This window comes from Diadema antillarum, unplaced genomic scaffold (genome assembly GCF_040938485.1).
Source record: "Diadema antillarum isolate AM-2024a unplaced genomic scaffold, OU_Dant_1.0 seq00000934_RagTag, whole genome shotgun sequence".
NCBI lineage: Eukaryota > Metazoa > Echinodermata > Echinoidea > Diadematoida > Diadematidae > Diadema > Diadema antillarum.
In genome coordinates, this window is record NW_027271785.1 from 38,716 (window position 1) to 59,086 (window position 20,371).

General features: G+C 35.3%; 1 protein-coding gene across 1 annotated transcript in view; it reads right to left on the minus strand.

Moving 5' to 3' along the window:
- The window catches only part of LOC139741563 (uncharacterized), a 36,613-nt gene that overhangs the window by 5,171 nt on the left and 11,071 nt on the right, over positions 1 to 20,371 (minus strand). Inside the window, exons 2-3 of the mRNA XM_071652147.1 lie at positions 10,198 to 10,385; positions 3,435 to 3,569 (exon numbers count right to left, since the gene is read on the minus strand). Of these exons, the coding sequence (XP_071508248.1) occupies positions 3,435 to 3,569; positions 10,198 to 10,340 (278 nt within the window). The 5' untranslated portion in view covers positions 10,341 to 10,385. The remainder of the gene's footprint in view (positions 1 to 3,434; positions 3,570 to 10,197; positions 10,386 to 20,371) is intronic.

Below are 20,371 nucleotides of genomic sequence, written 5' to 3' on the forward strand. Positions count from 1 at the left end.
TATTTTCGCAACGGTTTAATTTTTTACTAATTTCATGAATCACTGTTGGGCTGCAGATTTAACAACATGCAAAATATCACAAATGGACAGGCACTTACGATAGCCTTGTTGTCAAATCGTGAAAAACAACATCACACAAAAACATATCTGTGACCTCCTATATCAAGAAAAAATCTGAATGCGCAAATAACATCTTTTACAATACTGCATGCTTAGGCATGATGGACTATCAGCCCCTGTGCCAAAACAATGAGCCCTAACATGAAGAAAGAAGCAATTTAACTGCCAGTAAGTCAACTAAAATGACATTCATTGGAATACCACAATAAAAAACTCATGACCACATGACAGTCATGTCATAAACAACATCCTCCTTAGTTGTTACAAAATGACAATACTCCTGATATTATCTTACGAGATCTGTACGAGGTATATCAAGGACATTTATATATGTGACCCTGCACCTCAAAACAAACAAAAAGTCGCCAGACATGAATTTTCAATTAAGACCATATTCTGAAAGAGCAGACTTTAAGCTTTAAAATGATGCATAACTCAAATCAAATGGACTCTCCTAACCTATCTAAATATTGGAAAGAAAGCCCAAACTCAGGAAAAGTGTGAACTGAGAAAAGAGGCTCTGAAGTACAGAGACTATTCAAGCGCTTAATCTTTACCGAACCGTGCTGCCTGTGCGATGAATGGGACAAAAAACAGGAAGTAAACCACCAGAGTAACGACAATGAAGGGATTATCAAATTAAATTGATATTAAGCATGCCTCATTAACACATTCTGTCCATAATTAATGCCAACTTTCAAAGCAGTAGCACTATCCTTTCAAAAGTTATTAGAGTTGAAAGTGAAGAGTGTGGACAAGGTTTTTCAGAAATGAAAAAGGGATTCTAAAGACACACCTAATCACACTATTCTACCAAAAATGTTCGAGATAAACTGCTAAAAAACACACTTTCCTGCCCGTTTTGTGATACCAAATTTTAGGATAATGTAAACGAAGACCCACTCTTTCAGAAAATATGAAAAAGTCAAGTTCAACTAGGTTGACCAATTTCACTTATTTTCAGTCCTCGCGCAAAATCAGTGTGTGCGACTTTATGTTCGTTTTGAGGTGCACGGTCACATATATCATTTTAATACCAGTTTTCAGCATTCTCAATCACATAATAGAAAATATTTTTCTGACATTTTCTGACCCCCCCCCCCCCCGAAAAAAAAATACAAATAATCTTAATACAAAATATGCATCATCTGTTTGGGTAGATCATGATATTGTTCCTTACCATTATAATCTTCTTCAATTCTGATATGAACTTCTCTTTCAAATAAATATTGCAATTTAAATTCACAACAGTATTTTCCTGTTTTAATTCATAAAAGTATACTTGTGACTGCACCAAAATGCAATTTTCGAAAGCAAATCTAATTCAATTTAGGGGGGGGGGGGGGCCTATAAGCTTTCAGCAAATGCATTCCTGTTATTTGAAAATCAACATTATACAAGTTTGATTATTGTTGTCAAATAAAAGAACAAAATGTTTAAATCACACTCACTCTTATAAAGGCAAGTAAATCTTCATCTACACTGCAATGTAAACACCTTCCATCTGCTTCGACATGCCATCAACACATTTTTTTTTTCCCCTGGTGATAAATCTTAAATCATCTTTTAAAAGATTATGATTGGTTGAATTTGTTTTCTTTGCAATAACATAAGTTTTGTTGAATCATGTACACCCAATCAAATGGTGAGTAAATTAATTCTACCCAACATCTATAAATGTATATGGTCCATATAAACATAAAAGTCATTAAAAAAACTACTACATATCAAGACTGTAACTGTTAAGGACATGATGTTCATAAATGTCATCCAAAAATGCCAATCTTTCATGAGCAAAGTAAAAAACTGTACATCATCTGTTACAGGTATCAATGTGCTTATCAAATTTACATGCATTTGTTTGCTAGATACCCATGTAAATGACATCTATACAAGTAATGAACAGCATACAGTGATGGAGGATTATCTAATGACATGGGCCCTACCTGTTGTATAAGAGATAAACATATCAGAAAAGACATTTCTATGAAAAGGAATTACATATAGCATCCAACATACAGACAGTTAAAGGGAGTGTACAGTACTGGTTGAAGTAGGGATTCATGTTTTGAACATTCCTAAGTGAGATAATGAAAAGCCTCTTATGAAATATGAAAGAGCATGTAATTTTAAGAAGGATTCAACGTTTATTTGATGAAAATTGGTTTTCAAATGGCTGAGATATCCCAAAAAGTGCTAATAATAAAAGGCGACATGCCCCAACTTTATTAGTATCTCTTTGTTTCTCCTTGTTTTTGGATATCTCAGCCATTTCAAAACCGATTTTCATCTAATAAACTTTTAATACCCCTTAGAACTGCATGCTCTTTGACATCTCATAGAGTGGTTTCTGAATATCTCACAAAACGTTAAAAGCTAAATCTTCACCTCGACCAGAACTGTACACACCCTTTAACCTTTAAATGTCACTTTGCTGCATAATCAGTAAATATACAGGAAATTCTCACAGTAGAGAAAACATATCCCTGTTGTGGGAGAAGCTTCATGAGTTAGGGAAAATCCCACGTTTATTTATTTATTAGGAGCGTGCGAGGTCCCGCAATTACAGTTTAACTATCAGTCTACTGGGAAGCTACAAATTTGGCCAAACACTACAGCTGAGATGTCCATGGGTAAGCAAAATCCACATCACACAGTTTTGAAATAACATGCCCTGGAGGTAACGAAGTCTAAATATATTAGCCTCATGACTTCACCAGCAATTAGACAGATCCCACTTTGGTTTCATATTCTAGAAAACATGCACATTATAGAGATGTGAGGACCATACTCTCTTTCTATGCAGGGTATATATCACACATGGAAAATTCCAATATTTCAAATGACCTTGCTCTATATAAAAATCTACTTTTCCAACAACAACAAAATTGTATGACAAAACAGAATTGCTTCTTTTTTTTAAACATCTGAAAATAAAACTGGTTTTCAAAGCCTTAACATCTACTCCCCCCCCCTAAAAAAAAAAAAAAAAATGAATGTCACAGTAGAATTGCGTATTATTTGAAAATATCTGAAAATAAAACTGGTTTTCAAAGCCTTAAAATCTCCTTTTCCAACAACAACAACAAAAATGAATATTAAAATTGAATTGCTTCTTATTTGAAAATATCTGAAAATAAAACTGGTTTTAACACCTTAAATCTACTTTGTGCATGAATTCTTTATCCCAGAGACAAATATTCTTTTGATTGGATGAATGTTCTACTGACATAGCTCCTCTTCATCATCTATGCTCTAATAAGGTGAAGGATAGAGAAAGTCAAATACACAGAAATAATTAGAAATATCCATACCCAGTGAGCAGTGTCTTAGCGGTGTGATAATGCTTGCGGTCAACAGCGGCCAGGAGTGGGGTGAACTGCCACTTGACCGGTATCTCCACATCAGCACCATAATGTAGCAGGAGCTCAACTATTTCTTTATGACCACTGGAGGAATCAGAAGGAAAAAGGGAAACAAACAAAGAAAGAAAATTAATGACCACTATGAAGAGAAAATAAACTCAGGGTTTATAGTCAAAGACGGGAGAAATGGAAAGCCCTCCTTGATTCTAATATAATTTATGCATGCATGTGTACATGTATATATTTACGTATGTATAGGCCTATGTACCTGTGTGAGTATATATACATCTATATATATATATGTGTGTGTGTGTGTGTGTGTGTGTGTGTGTGTGTGTGTGCCCTTGTGTGTGTGTGTGTTTGTGTGTACATATGTGACTGTGCACACAAAGCCAAAAACAAGTCGAATGCCTAGATTTTACACGAGGACTCAAAATGGGTGAAATGGGTGAACCTACTCAATTTTAAGTTTTGGGTATTTTCTGAAAGAGCAATCCTTGTCTGATAGAAATTCTAAGTTTGAAATCATAAAACAAATCAGAAGCTGGGGTTTTTTTTCAGTTTTTCTGGTACAACTTTTTCTTTAGAAGTGTAATAGGTATGTCTTGAGACTCCATATCAGTTCTTAGAAGCCCTTTACACTCTCTTCACTTTCAACTCCAATGACTTTTGAAAAGATAATGCTACTGCTTTGAAAGTTACTATTGGTCATGAGTAGAATATATCTAAATAAGGTGAGCAAAATTTCAGCTCAAATCTGATTATCCCTTCATTGCCGTTGCCCTGGAATTTTACATCCTGTTTTCTGTTCCATTGATTGCACAGAGAACAGCCTGGTGAGATTAAGCCCTTGAATAGACTCCACAGCATCTTTTCTCAGTGAACACTTTTCTAAAGTGCGTACTCTCTTTGCATTATTTAGATGAGTTTTAAAAAAATCCATTTCTAAAGAATTATACAACATATTGAAACTTAGAGTGTGCTTTTTCATAATCTACTGATAACTACAAATCAATCTGGCAACTTTTTGGTAGCTTTGTGATGAATTGTCATATATCGAAGCTTTTCAGGGAGGAGTTAAGTAGTTAAGATGGTTTTCACATAGGAAAGAAATATACTCAAAAAGTGTATACATCAAGGACAGGGGAAACATTAAGACATTTAGGAAACTAGAAAAAACAATGAAAACTCAAAATGAAACATTACATACATTTCAAAAAGTATGTAAATGGCAGTTAATGAACATTGTAGCTGTATTATGCATTATTTTTCTGAGTTGGGCTTTACTAGACCCTTCAGACTCAGCTTTCAAAAGATATGCAGCCTGTCCAACTTCATTAAAAAAAAATCCTGCCACAGAAGGGGAAAGAAAGACTACCAACATCAAAAACACAGTTAGAAGAAAATTTACCTTGATGTTTAGATGCAATCAGGTATGGAGGGGATAAGACATTGAGACATCAAAGTTCAATGTAAAATGTCATGACAACATGATTCATATACAGTACAACCTTTTTCATTCCTTTCTTTTTTTTTCCACCCGATGTACTTTAATCCTGGCAAACATTTAAGTTAAAAACAATATGAAATATGATAAAAATCAACCAAATCAGGTACTAAGCTTTTTTTTTTAATTGGCTTTATGCATCTGAAAAATTGTGGCGATAGGTCACACGTGATCTTATGGAGCAAGATTATGATTCACGGAGAGGAGAGAGAGGGGGGGGGATTTGAATTCAAGTTTTTGAATAATGATTCATTTGGTTTTTGTGTTTGCATGTGTTTGTATGCTCTTGTTTTGTTTTTGTTTGCTTTTCTTTTTGGGACGACTGGCATGTACATATGTCTCTCTATGATTCTGGCCCTTACATGTGAAGTGTGTGTGTGTGTGTGTGTATGTGTGTGTGGGTGGGTGTGTGTGTGTAAGTGTTTGCATAATACAGATAATAATACAAATAATAATAATAATAATAATAATAATAATAATAATAATAATAATAATAATAATAATAATAATAATAATAATAATGATAATAATAATAATAATAATAACAATATGAAGGTGATCCCTGTTGTCGTCGGAGCACTCGGAACAACGCCAAAGCAGCTGCGATGGCACTTGGACGATGTGGGTGTGCCCGATCGAGTGCAAATGCTCCAAAAAGCAGCATTGCTGGGGACGGCGCGAATCCTGAGAAAAGTACCAGAAGTCTAAGGTTCCAGGATGGAACTTGATGTGATATTGGTCTCCAAGAGATATCTTGTGAAGATAGAGATGATAATGATAATGATAATAATAATACAAATAATAATGATAATAGTAGTGTATACTTCTATAGCCCAACAATCCATCAAAAAGATGCTCGTGGCACTTTTAGTCTTTAAGGTTAGGAAAAGAAAGAAAGAAGAAGAAGAAGAAAAGGAAATGTATGGCATCTTCACTTTTTTTTCCTACAGCATATTAAACAGATTTTTTAGAGATGTTTTAAGTAATTCCACTGAGGATGACTGGTGTAGGTGGTTTCTGCAACTTTAGCATCATATTAGATTAACTGACTTCAATAGATGGTAGGCCCCTTCTGGGCTTTGTTGTTGTTATTGTAATTGTAAATGTCAGCCATAAAAAAGGTGGCATGTTGACAACCGCTATATGCAGATTGCTGTGTGAGCTTCTGAGTATAAATGTGATTATTGTCATGCAAATAACAAGCGTCCCCATTGGGAAAGGAGGACATTGTATGTGTGTTGCTGTTTTTTCTCTTCTTTTTGGCCTTCTTTAAGTAGTTTGGTTTTTGTTTTTTTTCACAGAGATTTGATAAGCATCTTGAAGCCTAGGATACAATCAAAACAAATCTGTAGGGGGAGGGGTAGAATTGGGAGAAACGCCAATGGCAGACAGTTAATTCAGCAGCAAAAGGGTGGTTAAGTCTCAAACAGTGACTATAAATGGGCAAAAAACTAGCTTTCTGCATAATTCATGGACATTTACTTCCTTATTTGAGGCGCTTTCATGGCTGACAACACATATACATGCCTGAAGTCACATAATGTTAGCTTTGACAATGATTATTAAGAACACATCCAGGGTATGTACGGGGTTCATAAAATCAAGGAGGATAAGAGCTTTTCTGGGTTACCAAATAAGGAAAGGTAGTTACAAAATTATACAGATTTTTTTTTCTCTCTCTGCAGTAGAGCAAATAACTGCAGGGATAATGCACTTCTTTTTTTCCCCTGTAACTTCCTGATACGAAGAGCTTGAGCCAATGACTGAATTCAAAGCTGTCATATGCCCTGGGAATTTATCAATGAGATACTCTAGAAGAGGGTTACATTGTTAATATGCTGTCATAATCTTTTGGTGGTTGTATAAATGGACCTGTTGGGTTAGGGTGCTGCTTTTTTTTTCTGCCAGAAGTTGAGGGCTTCAATATGCCCAAACAATAGTTGATTTTATATGCATCAACATAATAGCAATGCACCCAACTCATTGCATAACCTACTGAATCATCTTTTTGTCCTCATTTTGGAACCCCCATAGTTATGGCCAAAATAAGTACAGTGTTTCAAAAACAAATAGGTCTACATTGGAGTACTTCCTGCATGAATAAATGTGGATCCATGCAAACCAGATCAATTTCAAATTTATTCAATAGAAGTATTGTTTGTCAAGATCAGAAGAGATATTAGACTTGGTTTTTAGCAGTTCCAATAATATAATTTACATTCTGAAATTATAATCACAGCTTTTGTGTTCTGAAATCTCCAAGAACATTTTATTTTTTTATTTAAAGCAATATAAACATATGCTTTATATATATATATATATATATATATATATCCATCAAAAACATAATATTGCAATCTTAAACATCATCTGCTAATAACATAATAATGATATATTCATTTTACTTTTAGTCTTTAATGGAGACTATCAAAAACAAAATCTGTAAGCTATTATTTCATCACACTTGGCATAAATACATATCAATGATAAATTATCATGTTTTGATAATGTCTAAACATGATAAATTTCACATCAAAGTATCCAGAGGTATAAAGTTGAACACTGACATCTTGTTACTAAATGTTTAAAAATAAAGAAAAAACAAATGTATTTATGTGTGGATACTGTATCCAGTCATGACTTTTTCAGCACTCATTTGTATGCTAAAAATGACAAGTTTCCAATAATTACAGTGCAGTAGAGGCCAATGTCATACAAGACTTCTTACATATTAGTCACTATCTATATGACAAAAAAAAAAGATGTTTCATGCAGTATTCCATCTATAATTTTAATGCAATGAATTATGCCAATTTTGACTACATTCTTTAAATCGAAACTCATCAATATTGGCTTTTGCACACCATGTTCAAATTTTCAACAGTACACATGGTACTGACATTAGCATTAACAGACAGCCAGAAACAATAATAATAATGAACCAGAATACTGCCATATCTGAGGCAATCAGGCAACCTGGCAACGTTAGGGTAATAATAATAGCAGGGCCCTCTGGTAGAGCAGTGGTAACACTGAAGAGGCTACCCTGGGTAAATAAGACCTTATTATTATTATTATTATTATTATTATTATTATTATTATTATTATTATTATTATTATCATTATCATTATTATTATTATTATTATTATTATTATTATCATTATCATTATTATTATTATTATTATCATCATCATATCTCTGAGATGAATGTGAGATTGACTCCTATGGCAGATCATGAACCATGAGTTCATTACAGGGAGAACAATCATCGACCAAAATCTAGGATTTTTTCTTTCTCTTAAATTAGCTAATATGATTTGCTGTCAAAATCTGTAAGCATAATGATGAATGCCACTGAACAGGAACTGAGCAGCATTTCTGGTTACCTGGATTAGCTCATATCCTGTAGTTAAACTCTTTGAAATGTCTTGAGGTGAGCCATACTATGCATCTCTGAATATCATCTTCAATTCAAGAATATTCCTGGTCATCCAGAAGCATGTGTCACATGGTCATAATTGTTGAGTAGTAGTCTTTTAAAGCTTTCATTCAGTGAGTTATATTGCGCTCAGCACGTCAACAGCAGCAGACCCGACGCATCTGCTCATCAAGATTCCCACTTTATCATTTTTTTTTCCTGTGCATTGTTTGATGAAGGCATGTATGTTAATCTGGAAGTATCACACCTGGTAATGGGACACAAAGACTTTATAAGGCTATCTACACAGGCCTTTCCGGAAGTCCATGATTATATATATAAATATTTTTTTTTTCTACATGTGGTAGCATTTATAGTTCATCATAATGGCATCTTTACACTGGCTCTCAGCTCTATAAGATGAATACAAGTGCACAGACATAAAGCAGCCCAGTCCAAAAATGGCAAAAAGTTAACCTCTCTTTTGAATGAAACCGTGCATGTGCACAAAGAGTTGTACATCAATGGCACTCTGCTAGAAGCTGGAAAAACCAAAGAATTTATTCACAGTATCACTGGTGATATACCACCCAGCCTTCTTTCATAACAGCAATTTTAGAGCTCTACAATACATGCAGGTATTAAGTAATAGTTCATTGGGAAATGCTTCCTTGATTGTGATGGCTATCAAGACAGATTACCTTGATGACTCATATACAGAACACACACCAGTTAACAGCAATTAGGGAATTTCCCTTTTTGCCCCTTTTAACTCTAAAGCAGAAATTAATACCTTATTATAAGCACAAATTTATTCATACATCATTGTAGTTACTGCAAACAGGTCCAGATGTTAAGAATGATTTGTAAGATGAGCATGACGAAAATGGAGATTTTCAACAAACAGCAATCTGATTAATATTGACCACATGACATCATACCATATTTCTTGTCCTCCCACGGGCAGAATATTCTGTCATATTTCCCATGGACAGGTATTTTTGTAATGTTTCCCACAGGAGAACATTACCGCGCAAACAACTGGCCACTGATACAAAATAATGGAACAATATCATTAGTACAAGTGATAGAATAGATTTTTGTATTACAAACAATGCTAAACACTGAGCAACCAACAGTTTGACACACACACAGAGAAATGTGACTCACAAAAGCACCACAAAAGAATTGGGTACTATATTCATGAGGCAATGAAAAGCAGCATTTTACTGCTTGTGATGCTGTGAAATAGTTATACTAAAACTGAAAGTGGAGGTATTTGTAAGGTTCCCAAAGTACATTGACTAACCCCTTTAATATGATATAACAAATGATGAGTCTTGATGTTTGAAACATAATAGACTATTCTTTGCTCAGAATTTAGGATGCTATTTCAGGGAAGTTTGAGTCTCTCATCTTTATATCTAAACTTACAATAAATTAAGAAATTGTTAAATCAGTTATCTTTTGCACTCGGGCAGGTATAGATGAATTTGGCTTGTTTTTAATTCCTTGAAATAAAAACAAACATTATGACGTAGAATTAGCCAAAAAAAAATAAATGTGTGTCTTCATTTTCAATATAGTTCATGTTGCACAAAAATGTCCACACTGCTAAACTGTTCTCTCTTCAAAAAGTCATTAAAAGCATTCAAACCCCTTCTGCTGGACATTCCGTATCTTCCCTCCCATGTCTGCTACTGTCTATTGTCCCAAGGTAACTGTAAATGCAACATCTGTTGATGCTTGAAATATCAAGGAATAGTGAAAGGGACTACCAGCTCACCAGTTAGCAGCCCAAAAGAGGGCCGTACCCCCAGACTCCCTCTCTCGACAGTTGATGTCGGTACGACCCGTACGCAGCACCTGCTCCACTGTATCGTAGTGCCCATTCTTGGCTGCCTCTATCAGGGTTGCCATGGTAACCATCTGGACTGGCTCCCTCCGTCATTGGTCAGAGAAGGTCCATATTAGCTGTATGGGGGGTAAAAACAAACTTTATATTGTGAGCATGCGCGTTGCTTCTTGCTCCCACATACAATTTTACTTTGAAATGCAATACAAATACATATACAAACTATTGTCTATTTTATAAACCTTATTACCATCACTCATTGATTTTTTTTAATGGTTTGCTTTCCATTGTAATGCATGCCTAACATGACCAGCAACAATTGATATACTTCTAACAAATGGCAGAACTGTATAGGCCTATATATATATATATATATATATATATATATACACAAAGATATCTATACTCACAAGCACAAACTAGGTCTGTGAATGATAGAAATAATAATTTTTTATTATATGAAAGTTACATGGTTAGAAAATATTTTCAGTGTAAATGTATATTATCATAATTTATGTACATGAAGATAGATATGAAGATGAAATGGAGGAATATTTTGCGCAAGTTCATGCACAATTATGCACAGTATATTCATGTACGTATATATACTATCTACTTGCACTCTTGAAAATATGTCAAATTACTGCAGCAGTGAACCTACCTGATAAGGCCACCTGTCTATAAACACATTTGATGTTTTCCTTTAGCCTTCTTTGTTAAGAAATTGAACAGTATAAGCATGTGAGTGTGTAAATATACAATACACACACATTAATATGCTTTCATGGTAAGAAAAATAGTATACATTTCATGACATTTGTGATGACTGTTATCACCATAGAGATGAAATAGGTATCTTATTTCAATTCTGGCAAACAAATGACAAAACACACAAGGTTATAAATAAATAATACTATATCAACTTAGTGGTACATGCTGGCAAAAAAAAAAGTTTAGTGGGCACTCATTCAAAATATTCATGTGTCCTTTGTGAATATCTTATTAGAATCTGCTACAGCAATAGAGAGAAAGAACAATATATTTATATACTCAGCAAGAAAAAGAAAAATAAAGGGAAAGAGAGGGAGAGAAAAAGAAAGAGAGAGAAAGAGAGAGAAAGAGAGACGAAGAGAGAAGAGTGGTCCCAGGGTAGCTTGTTGCCAGGGTCTCATTTCAGCAAGGATCCTGGGGACAGACAGGGTGGACGATGGGGGAATTCCCTACCAAACTAGCAGCTGGCACTCCTGGCCAAAGCTGGTGAATAACAAGCAGCTCAAATAGCAGCACCATAGCTAGGCAACCAACCTTCCTCACCATATCCCCCCCCCCAACACACACACACACACACACACACACACACACACACACACACACACACACACACATGCACACACACAATAGGTGGACCTGGAAGACTGAATAGGGTCAGTCAAAAGAATAATAAAGCTTGGTCAACTTTAATAGACAAAGTATCAGGCAAACAGGCCCCTAGGAGAAAAGTGTGTGCATTTTATGGACTATTACAGTAACAGTTACACTCATATATTGTATTCTAGACAGACAGACAGATAGACAGATACACACACACACACACACACAGACACACATATACACACACTTGTAACAACATGCTTTCATTGATCTCCGTGCAAAGATACACAAGCCCAAACAGCTATCTTAATAATGTGGGGGGGGGGGGGGGAGGGAACTGATGCATCCTGCATACACAGTGTGCGCATGTCTGCGTGCAGACATACGGTGAGGTGATTATTAATCTGCAGTAGATATTACATTGCATGCTCGGGGCTGGTCTGGACGCTCGCCTCTAAACGTCTGCCAAGATCTATGTCAAGATGGAATACAGGCTTTGATGATTGGATGCCACTGGAGGTGGGAAATATTGTAGGCTAGGACCTGATGTAGACCTGGCATATTGTAGGCTAGGACCTGATATAGACCTGGTATTTCCTGTCTGTTTTCAAAGAGGGAACACCCAAGAATACACTGACTGCCTGGGTAATGGGATCTCACATAAAAGAGTGGGCTGGGGGGAGGGAAGTCAATCCCATAGGGCAGGCAAAGTGAAGAGGAAAGAAAGGGAGAAAAGAGACACAGGGGACAAGGCAGAATGGTTTCCATGGAGACTGAAGTAGTAATGGCCAATGAGGGAGAAGTAAACTGACTCTGTTTACAGTGTTTGGGTGGAGACAGCAAACAGAAGACTTGTAGCTGTATAGAAGTGGTGTATTCTTTTAAACACACTGACCCAGTGCCCATGGGGGTGAGATTAAGCCCTGAATAAATCAATGGCACTTCCCACATCTCAGACACAAATGAGTGAAGCTGCTTCTTACAAATTGTAGATCCCACGGATGTGACAGAAAAGTATTAGAGGGTGTTTGTAAAACCTTGGAGAAATTATTTTTACAGAATGATAAAAGCAAGAAAAAAAAAACAGAAAAGAAGAAGAAGAAGATGAAGAAGAAGAAGAAGAAGAAAAAATAAGAAAGAAGTGGTTTAAAAAGGCATGGATTACAGAGACTGAGTTGTATGGATAAGGTGATGGCTGATAAGAATGGCTGGAAAAGAAGAAGGAGCAGGAAGTAAAATTGTAGGATAATTAATGACCCTAGTTTAAAGAGATAATTAATGACCCTAGTTTAAAGAGAAGTTATCCATGATATGATAACACTATATATACAGTATATACACATGCACATGTAATATAAACAGTATTACACATTCAATTTCATAACAAATATTCCAAATTCCTCAATCAATAAATGCTCTTCCCATTTAGATACCCACCACCTATCAACAATACCTGAAGTACTGTAAAACCGACATTTTTTGCGTGCATTTTAATTTTGCAAGAGCTGAGATTCACAAAATCATAATGCATGTGGAAGTTCATGTCTACACTACATGTATTGAATGCCAGTGACAATTTGTGAAATTTCCTGCCGCGAAAGAGGCCATTGGCTCAAATTCAACAAAAATTTAATGCCACAAATATATCTGGTTTTCGTCATTCAACACATTAAACCCAATTTTCTACCCTTTTACCATTTACTTCCGTTGCTTCCCCTTTCCTGTATTCTTTTTGCTTCCCAATATTCTGGTAGCCATTTTAATTTATATTTTTATCTCTATTCTTTACACCTCTCCCTTCGCCATTATATACCAGGTGATGAAGAGCATCACTTTTTACCATGACAACTTACATTTCTCCTCTCTGGGTAGAAGGCAAATTTATTTTAATGGTTATTTAAATTAATTGGTTTATCTAAATGGTTGTTGTTGATTTTTTAATAAAGAAGATAACTTTATGTGTTACTTGAAGGTTTAATATAGCTTTAAGTGTTACTTGAAAGTTTAATATAACTTTACATCAAGTCCACAGTTCCACTGCCTGGTGGCTCTTCTGCTGTTTCATTTTATTTTATTTTTGTTTTTGTTTGTGTGTTGGCTTGCTTAGTTGTTTGTTTGTTTGTTTGTTGGTTTGTTTGTTTGTTTTCTGGGGGGGGGGGATATGACCTAGAATTGTACTCTCTCATATGGGAGAATTAGAACCAAGGCTCTGTAATCGAAACCTCTCAGAACTGGATGGAATTCAGCTCTCACTTGTGTTTACTTTTAATAGCTGTCTTAAGAATGTATGAATGCTTTTTTGGTTTTACTTTCTAACAGCAATGCAGAAGTGACAGAAAAATAATAACAGTGACAGATTTGGTTTCAACCATTGACACAACTTGTCCTCATAAATCAACACACCTATTTCAAACCTTGTTGACCTTTCCATACTTTGAACTTTATATCCATGTGCACATTGTATGCCTATCTAAGCATATAATTATCACCATATCAACTTTACATATTTTTTCTTAGTTGGCAATGAATTAAACAGTTTACATTGATGTCATATGGACTTTACAAGATGCCCACTTTACTTAAGAAGGATTTTTACTAATTCAGCAAACAATAAAGAAGACTAATGAATTTTTGTATTTCACTTAAATCAAAACAAAGATCTACATTTGGTCAAATGTCAATTAGTTTAGCATTAGAAAAGAAGCAGCAGAACTCATAGGTAGAACATGGATCTGAAAGTCTACAACACATGGTAAGTTCCATCAGATATTTTACACATGCTGTAAAAAAAAACAATAAGTAAGCCAAGATACCATTATCTCAGTCAAAGGATATAATTGCAAACATTACAAAAATCATTGTAGCAACATAACCATAAAAATGAAAGACAGTCAGTGAAGTTTGCAGTGATGATTTGCCAGGACAATGCTGACTGATTTAAACAAAAATAATGATTTTTGACATGTGACCATAATTTCTAATGTTGACATAATCATATATATGTGAAATATGAAATATTAGCTTTATAAAGCATGTTCAACTGTTCTTCCAAACCAAATGGATGTGATATCTGTGCTAGTGCTCTTACAAATAATTTTGCTAGCTATACAGTTGTAGGGCTCTTAGTTTGAAAGCACTGCACAGGTGATGCATATATACACTTGGACGATGTACTGCACCAAATGATGTCTATATCATCATCCTGCAAAAAATAAGAGGTTCCTCCTTGACATTATCCCCCTCCCCCCCACCCCCCCCCCCCCCCACTTCCCCCTTTAATACATTCTCTTCAGATGTAGTTACCTTGCCTACTGGTTACCCAGGGATCCTTCATAGAGCCAGAACAAACAATGGAGGGATTTTCCCTACCACAACCCTAACAGTGTTCGGAGCAGAATCCATTCACTGTCAGTTCTGGTAATTGCATGTGAATCAGCCCTGTATGAACGTTGACCAATGGAAGATGGATGTTTGCTATAGCCTTTCAGCCAGGTTAAACTGCTTTGTGGCTGTTTGTTCATGAAAAGCATTAGGAATGGTGATGAATTGGATGTGTCATGCTCAGTGATCTTTGTTTGCTAATTGATTAATTGATTTGATTGGAAAGTAATTGTCACTAAATAGAGATTACCTAATCCCCTAATCAATATTATGCTATTATGCCCTTCTTGCCGGACTGATGTACATTACACCCATTCAAACAGTCACCAGAAGTCACAATTACTGGGGTCACGATTTGAACAGTGATGCAAAAAACCTTTTTTTATGTCTATGGATATGATAATTGCAACTATCGGCAAGATTCAAATTGTGATATATACACCAACAAATTCCTATGTTTCTGAAATAGTCATGCTTTCAACTAAAATAGTCATAATTATTTGCGGTGTGAAGCATGTACAAGCACTGTGCAAAATTGCATTTTTTTTACATCCCATAATGCAAGGTGCGCTATGAATTTAGAAGCAAATTTGTTTGCTATGGTTCACTCACAGCAAAACTAAAATCTCCAGACTATTGCATTGCTGCATTATTGGATTGGAAAAAATCTCTTCATTTCCTCCATTGCACAAGTTCAAAGAAAAGAAAAAATCAAGCTGCACTGAATTTTGCATCGACATGCATATCGCCAAAGTGAAATTACTTCTCAGTAACTGTTAATTTTGGACGTGTGTGAGTGAATGTGGCTTATTATTGATATGTTACACTGCCCTTACCCACAGAAGCCTGACTCTACGGCCCATATGGGAGCCACATGAATCATTTACAATAACTTAGCATGCCCTTTACCTAAGGATGATTTCTGCCAAACTTGTTAAGAATGCATTTTGGTGAAAGTAATAAACATATTTTTTTCTACACCAGACCCATCCTGCAGCTGCACTGAAATCCAGTCTTTCTCTTTTAAGTATCTACACACCTTTACTCAATTGTCCCAACATACTTGCTTTAGATAAAATGTTTTACCATCAGTAGCATCAGTGCCATCAGTAATTTGAATCTGTTTGGGGCATTGCTTTGGGACTCTGTCTGTAGGCCAAGATATGAGACACATTTAAATAAGTTTGTATATCCTGATAATCAAAGGTGATTCCTTGCATGCAAGTTTCTTTCCTGAAGATGAAACTGTCACTTTAAAAAAAAAAAGCCCTTTTCAAACCAAGCTGACCCCCCTTCAGGGGCCCAATTAGGCCATGACCATCATGTTAGTTCCACTTGCATTTTAAATTTCTAGCAAAAGAAAACTTCTTTCCTTTAAATTTCCATGAAACAGTACTTTCAATATAGAATACTAACACTCATTTGAACCATAAAACTCTCTACCAACAATACACACCCCGGAAAGTTTGTTTGTTTGTTTGTTTGTTTATTTGTTTGTTTTTTTAAATGATATGATTATCACATACTTGAAGTCTATCTGAATACTTGAATACTATAGACTCCCCACATTACTTGTTTCTTCACAACGAGTGTGCTTACACATCTTGTTTCTTGTCTATGTGCTGATATTTTTACTTTTCCACTCCAAAACTTACCATGCTTTGTGGCACATATATTGTGCACAGATGTGAAGAGAAGGACTTTGAAAGGAAAATGAAGATGGTTATAGATAGGGGATATCCCCCTCAGCAGGCCATCAACCAATTCTTTGAGATTGATACTGTGTACCCACTGCACACAATAGGTTCATTCACACCCCACTTCAATAATCTTTATTAAAGTAAATAACAGTGGATATTTATAACACAAAATGTTCTTACCACAGTAAGATGCACCTGCTCTCATCATTTAACTCTTATTAACTCTTATCACTGGACCAAGAACCCTATAAGACATCATCGTCTTTTCTAGTATGTGGTATACTCATGATCAATATCAATCTTCCATCAAAACAAACAAGATTTTAAAATCATGTCATTTTCTTATTTCATAACTAAAGAAATCTGTACTCATCCTTTTGTTTAATTTTAGTCTACAAGTCAATTAAAATGAGGAATAGGATTACACTTTAAAGTGAAAGATAGTGACTTTCCATCTTCTGATTCTGATTCTATTATTACTTGTACTTTGTGGGGGGGGGGGGGGGTGGGGGGGTGGGGGGTGGAGGGGGTTGCATAATGGGGGCCTACACCAGGGGGTCTATCTCCCTGCAAGCACATTATGACATGTATGAAGAGTGACTGCTTGTTTCATTTCAGACATAAACCAGTGTCATACCTCATGACCTAAATATTATCATATCTTGGTGACAAGTTCCTGTAGTGACATCTTGTATTTGTTTACCAGAAGGGAGGTGGGATAAATGGAGGTTTTTCAGTCTATTTGAGTGATCACTCTGTCATGATATCACTAAACATTATTTGATATCTTTCAAATGAAAAGCTTTGAATGGTTGCATTACCTGTAGGTTGACATAGCACCTGTCATTGGTTGATAGAACATGTTGCCACAACAAATAAACCCCACCACCTTTGAGGCCTCTAAGTGCCTGTGGCATAGACAGATTTGAGCATTGTTACGCTCAGTGTGTCTCCACAGCTAATTTGCACTTGAACTGGAACATGTTATTTTTTTTTATTCTGTGTCCCTGCAGAGGAAATCTCCTTACAGAATTCAAGAGTTCATTTCTCACAGTGATATGATACAGAGGTTAAAAATGGTGTGTAATCATTGCGCTCTTTTACATATATCCATGTTTACGATAAAATATGTTCATTGACTGGGTGTCATATCTCATACCTTATTCAGTATCTGATGCTTTAAAACACACATGATATCATATCAAAGCTCAAAGTCTATGTAACTAACTGATTCATATGCCATGTACCTGCTACTCACAGGAGAATGAAACCCAAACATATGTTAATTGAGGGAAAGCAGCAATATCAGTTTACAGTAATATGAAGAAAATACAATAATTCAACATATTTTACTTTCCTACAGTATAATGAAAGAGCACTTGACTTGTACCACTTCTGGAAAGTAGGGGGAAATTACAACCTTTGTGTTAGTAACACCTTGAGGGAATGTGCATTTTTCATTGATGATAAACATTTTGAAGAATTCTTTTTATATTTTCATGATATTGTTTTCCTAACATGGCATCACAGACTGTTACAATCTTTTCATCCAGTGGTGGATGCATCAAAACTTTACAAATTCACAACTTTCAAACCAATGGTCCTATTTTCCTCATGAGCTTCTCTGGGTTTGCCAATAATTAAACATGTGGTAGTATGACTACAGCATTAAACTGTTGAATACCTACACACATATTTACAGTCATTGTCAAAATCTGTCAAAATTAAGCGCCATTTTGAACATTTTAAAATAAGTCCACCATCAGACATAGCAAAACAGAACCTTCCCAATGACACCTCATTTTATATTCATGGAACATTCTGGAAGTCATGCTTAAAAGTATCCCATATTTTCTTATTATTTTCTATCTTTTTTCAGCAGGTTTAATCATAAATATCTCAAATTGACAAGAACGGAGTTTGCTTGTTTTGCAATGAAACTCTTCATTTGTTTTCTCTCTGTTTGTCGCCAAGCAATCATTGAATAATTGTTGACAGTTATTTCTGGCTCCCCTTCTTTCATCTACAAAGTGCACAAAAATGTGCATACATGCACCTTTTCAGAAAAGCACTTTTGTGACATAAGGACATAAAAATGACTTCATGTTTCCATAAATGTCAAAGAAATGGCAAATATACATCCTTCATATCTCCAACCTTTTACCTGCATATGAAATTTTTCACAAATTTCACAAAGAGCCAAGAGTCAAGCAAAAGTGTTTGTCTACACATGCATTGAATGCCATTTTCAATTTGTGAAAGTTTCATGCCGCGAAAAAGATCGTCGGCTCCAGTTTGTGAAATTTTCGTACCACCAATGTTTGTGGTTTTACAGTGGGATTTGAGAATGAGATGAGATTATTCACCCATTCCTTATGGGAACCTGGTGACCTGTGTATTATGTCTATAGGGATTTAAGAATTCAGGAGGGAACATGTTAACTGCTTGTTTTTGTGTTGTTTTTTTTTTTTTCTTTCCATGACTTGGAGACCTCTCCCTGGCTTGGCTTGGATTTCACTTTATGTGGTAAATACACTCCTACTGGAAACCAGATTTTAGTTTGAAGTGCTCATCTTCTTTCCCCCATCTCATTGGCAGATTTAGTATTGGTGTGTTACAATTGAAGAGTTTGTTCGCAAAAACCGATAAGTCCATTTTTGAAGATTTTGAAGTATGGTCTCTGTCATAAAGTACAAAATAATAACTTTTAAATGATATATTGGTCACTACATATAAAGGTACATTTTTGAAGTTATGGTCAAAAGAAGCAAAAATTTTCTTATTATTCTCTTTATTTTTCTTAACCTTTAATTGCAAATATCTCTATTTGGCAAATATGGACTTATCGGTTTTTGCGAACAAACTCTTCAATTATTTTTAAACTCTATGAGTTATTGATAAGTCAAGAAAGCTCAGGGAAATATAGAGATAGCTTTGTCCTATTTATTAAAGTTGCATGACAGAGAGACATAAAAGGATATCTGAAAAAACTCTGTAAAAAAAGAAAGATCAGAAAACAAGTCTGTTGATAAATTTGAGCATTTTGGTATGTGTAAATGTTTATACACAGTAGGGGAAGTTTGAACAACTATTTGTAAAACCTAAAAAACTTTGATCGTATTAAGAAAATAGACACGACACCACAGGAAATTCATATTGTTTGCAATATTTGTATTGGCAAGATATTGGCATCTTGACCTCGGTCCACATTGTGTATTTGCATCTGAACTTTGGATCTCAAGCCCACATGAAGGATAAATTCTTGGCAGGTGGAACCATGAGGAACCAGTAAATGAGGATCTTTCTAGGTTTCCACACTCTTTATCAAAGCTTTTACATACACCCAGAACTAAGATGTGAACGTGTCCTCAATTACATTTCATACTATATAACGGGTGCATCTATGCCTAATTCACAATGTTAGGTAGAATCACTGTTTTGAAACCTTCATCCAAAATGTTCATCCTAATTGCTCACCTTAAACGGCATTCAAGGGTAATGTTTATCCTCCTTTTTTTTTTCATTTAATTTTGTCCCTACACCCTTGCCCACTCCTCGAGTAACCAGCAAATTACATGCTGCTCTGTGAACCATTTGAATATGAGTTTATTTCTTGCCATATTTTTTAGCTCTTCATATACATGTAACTTCTG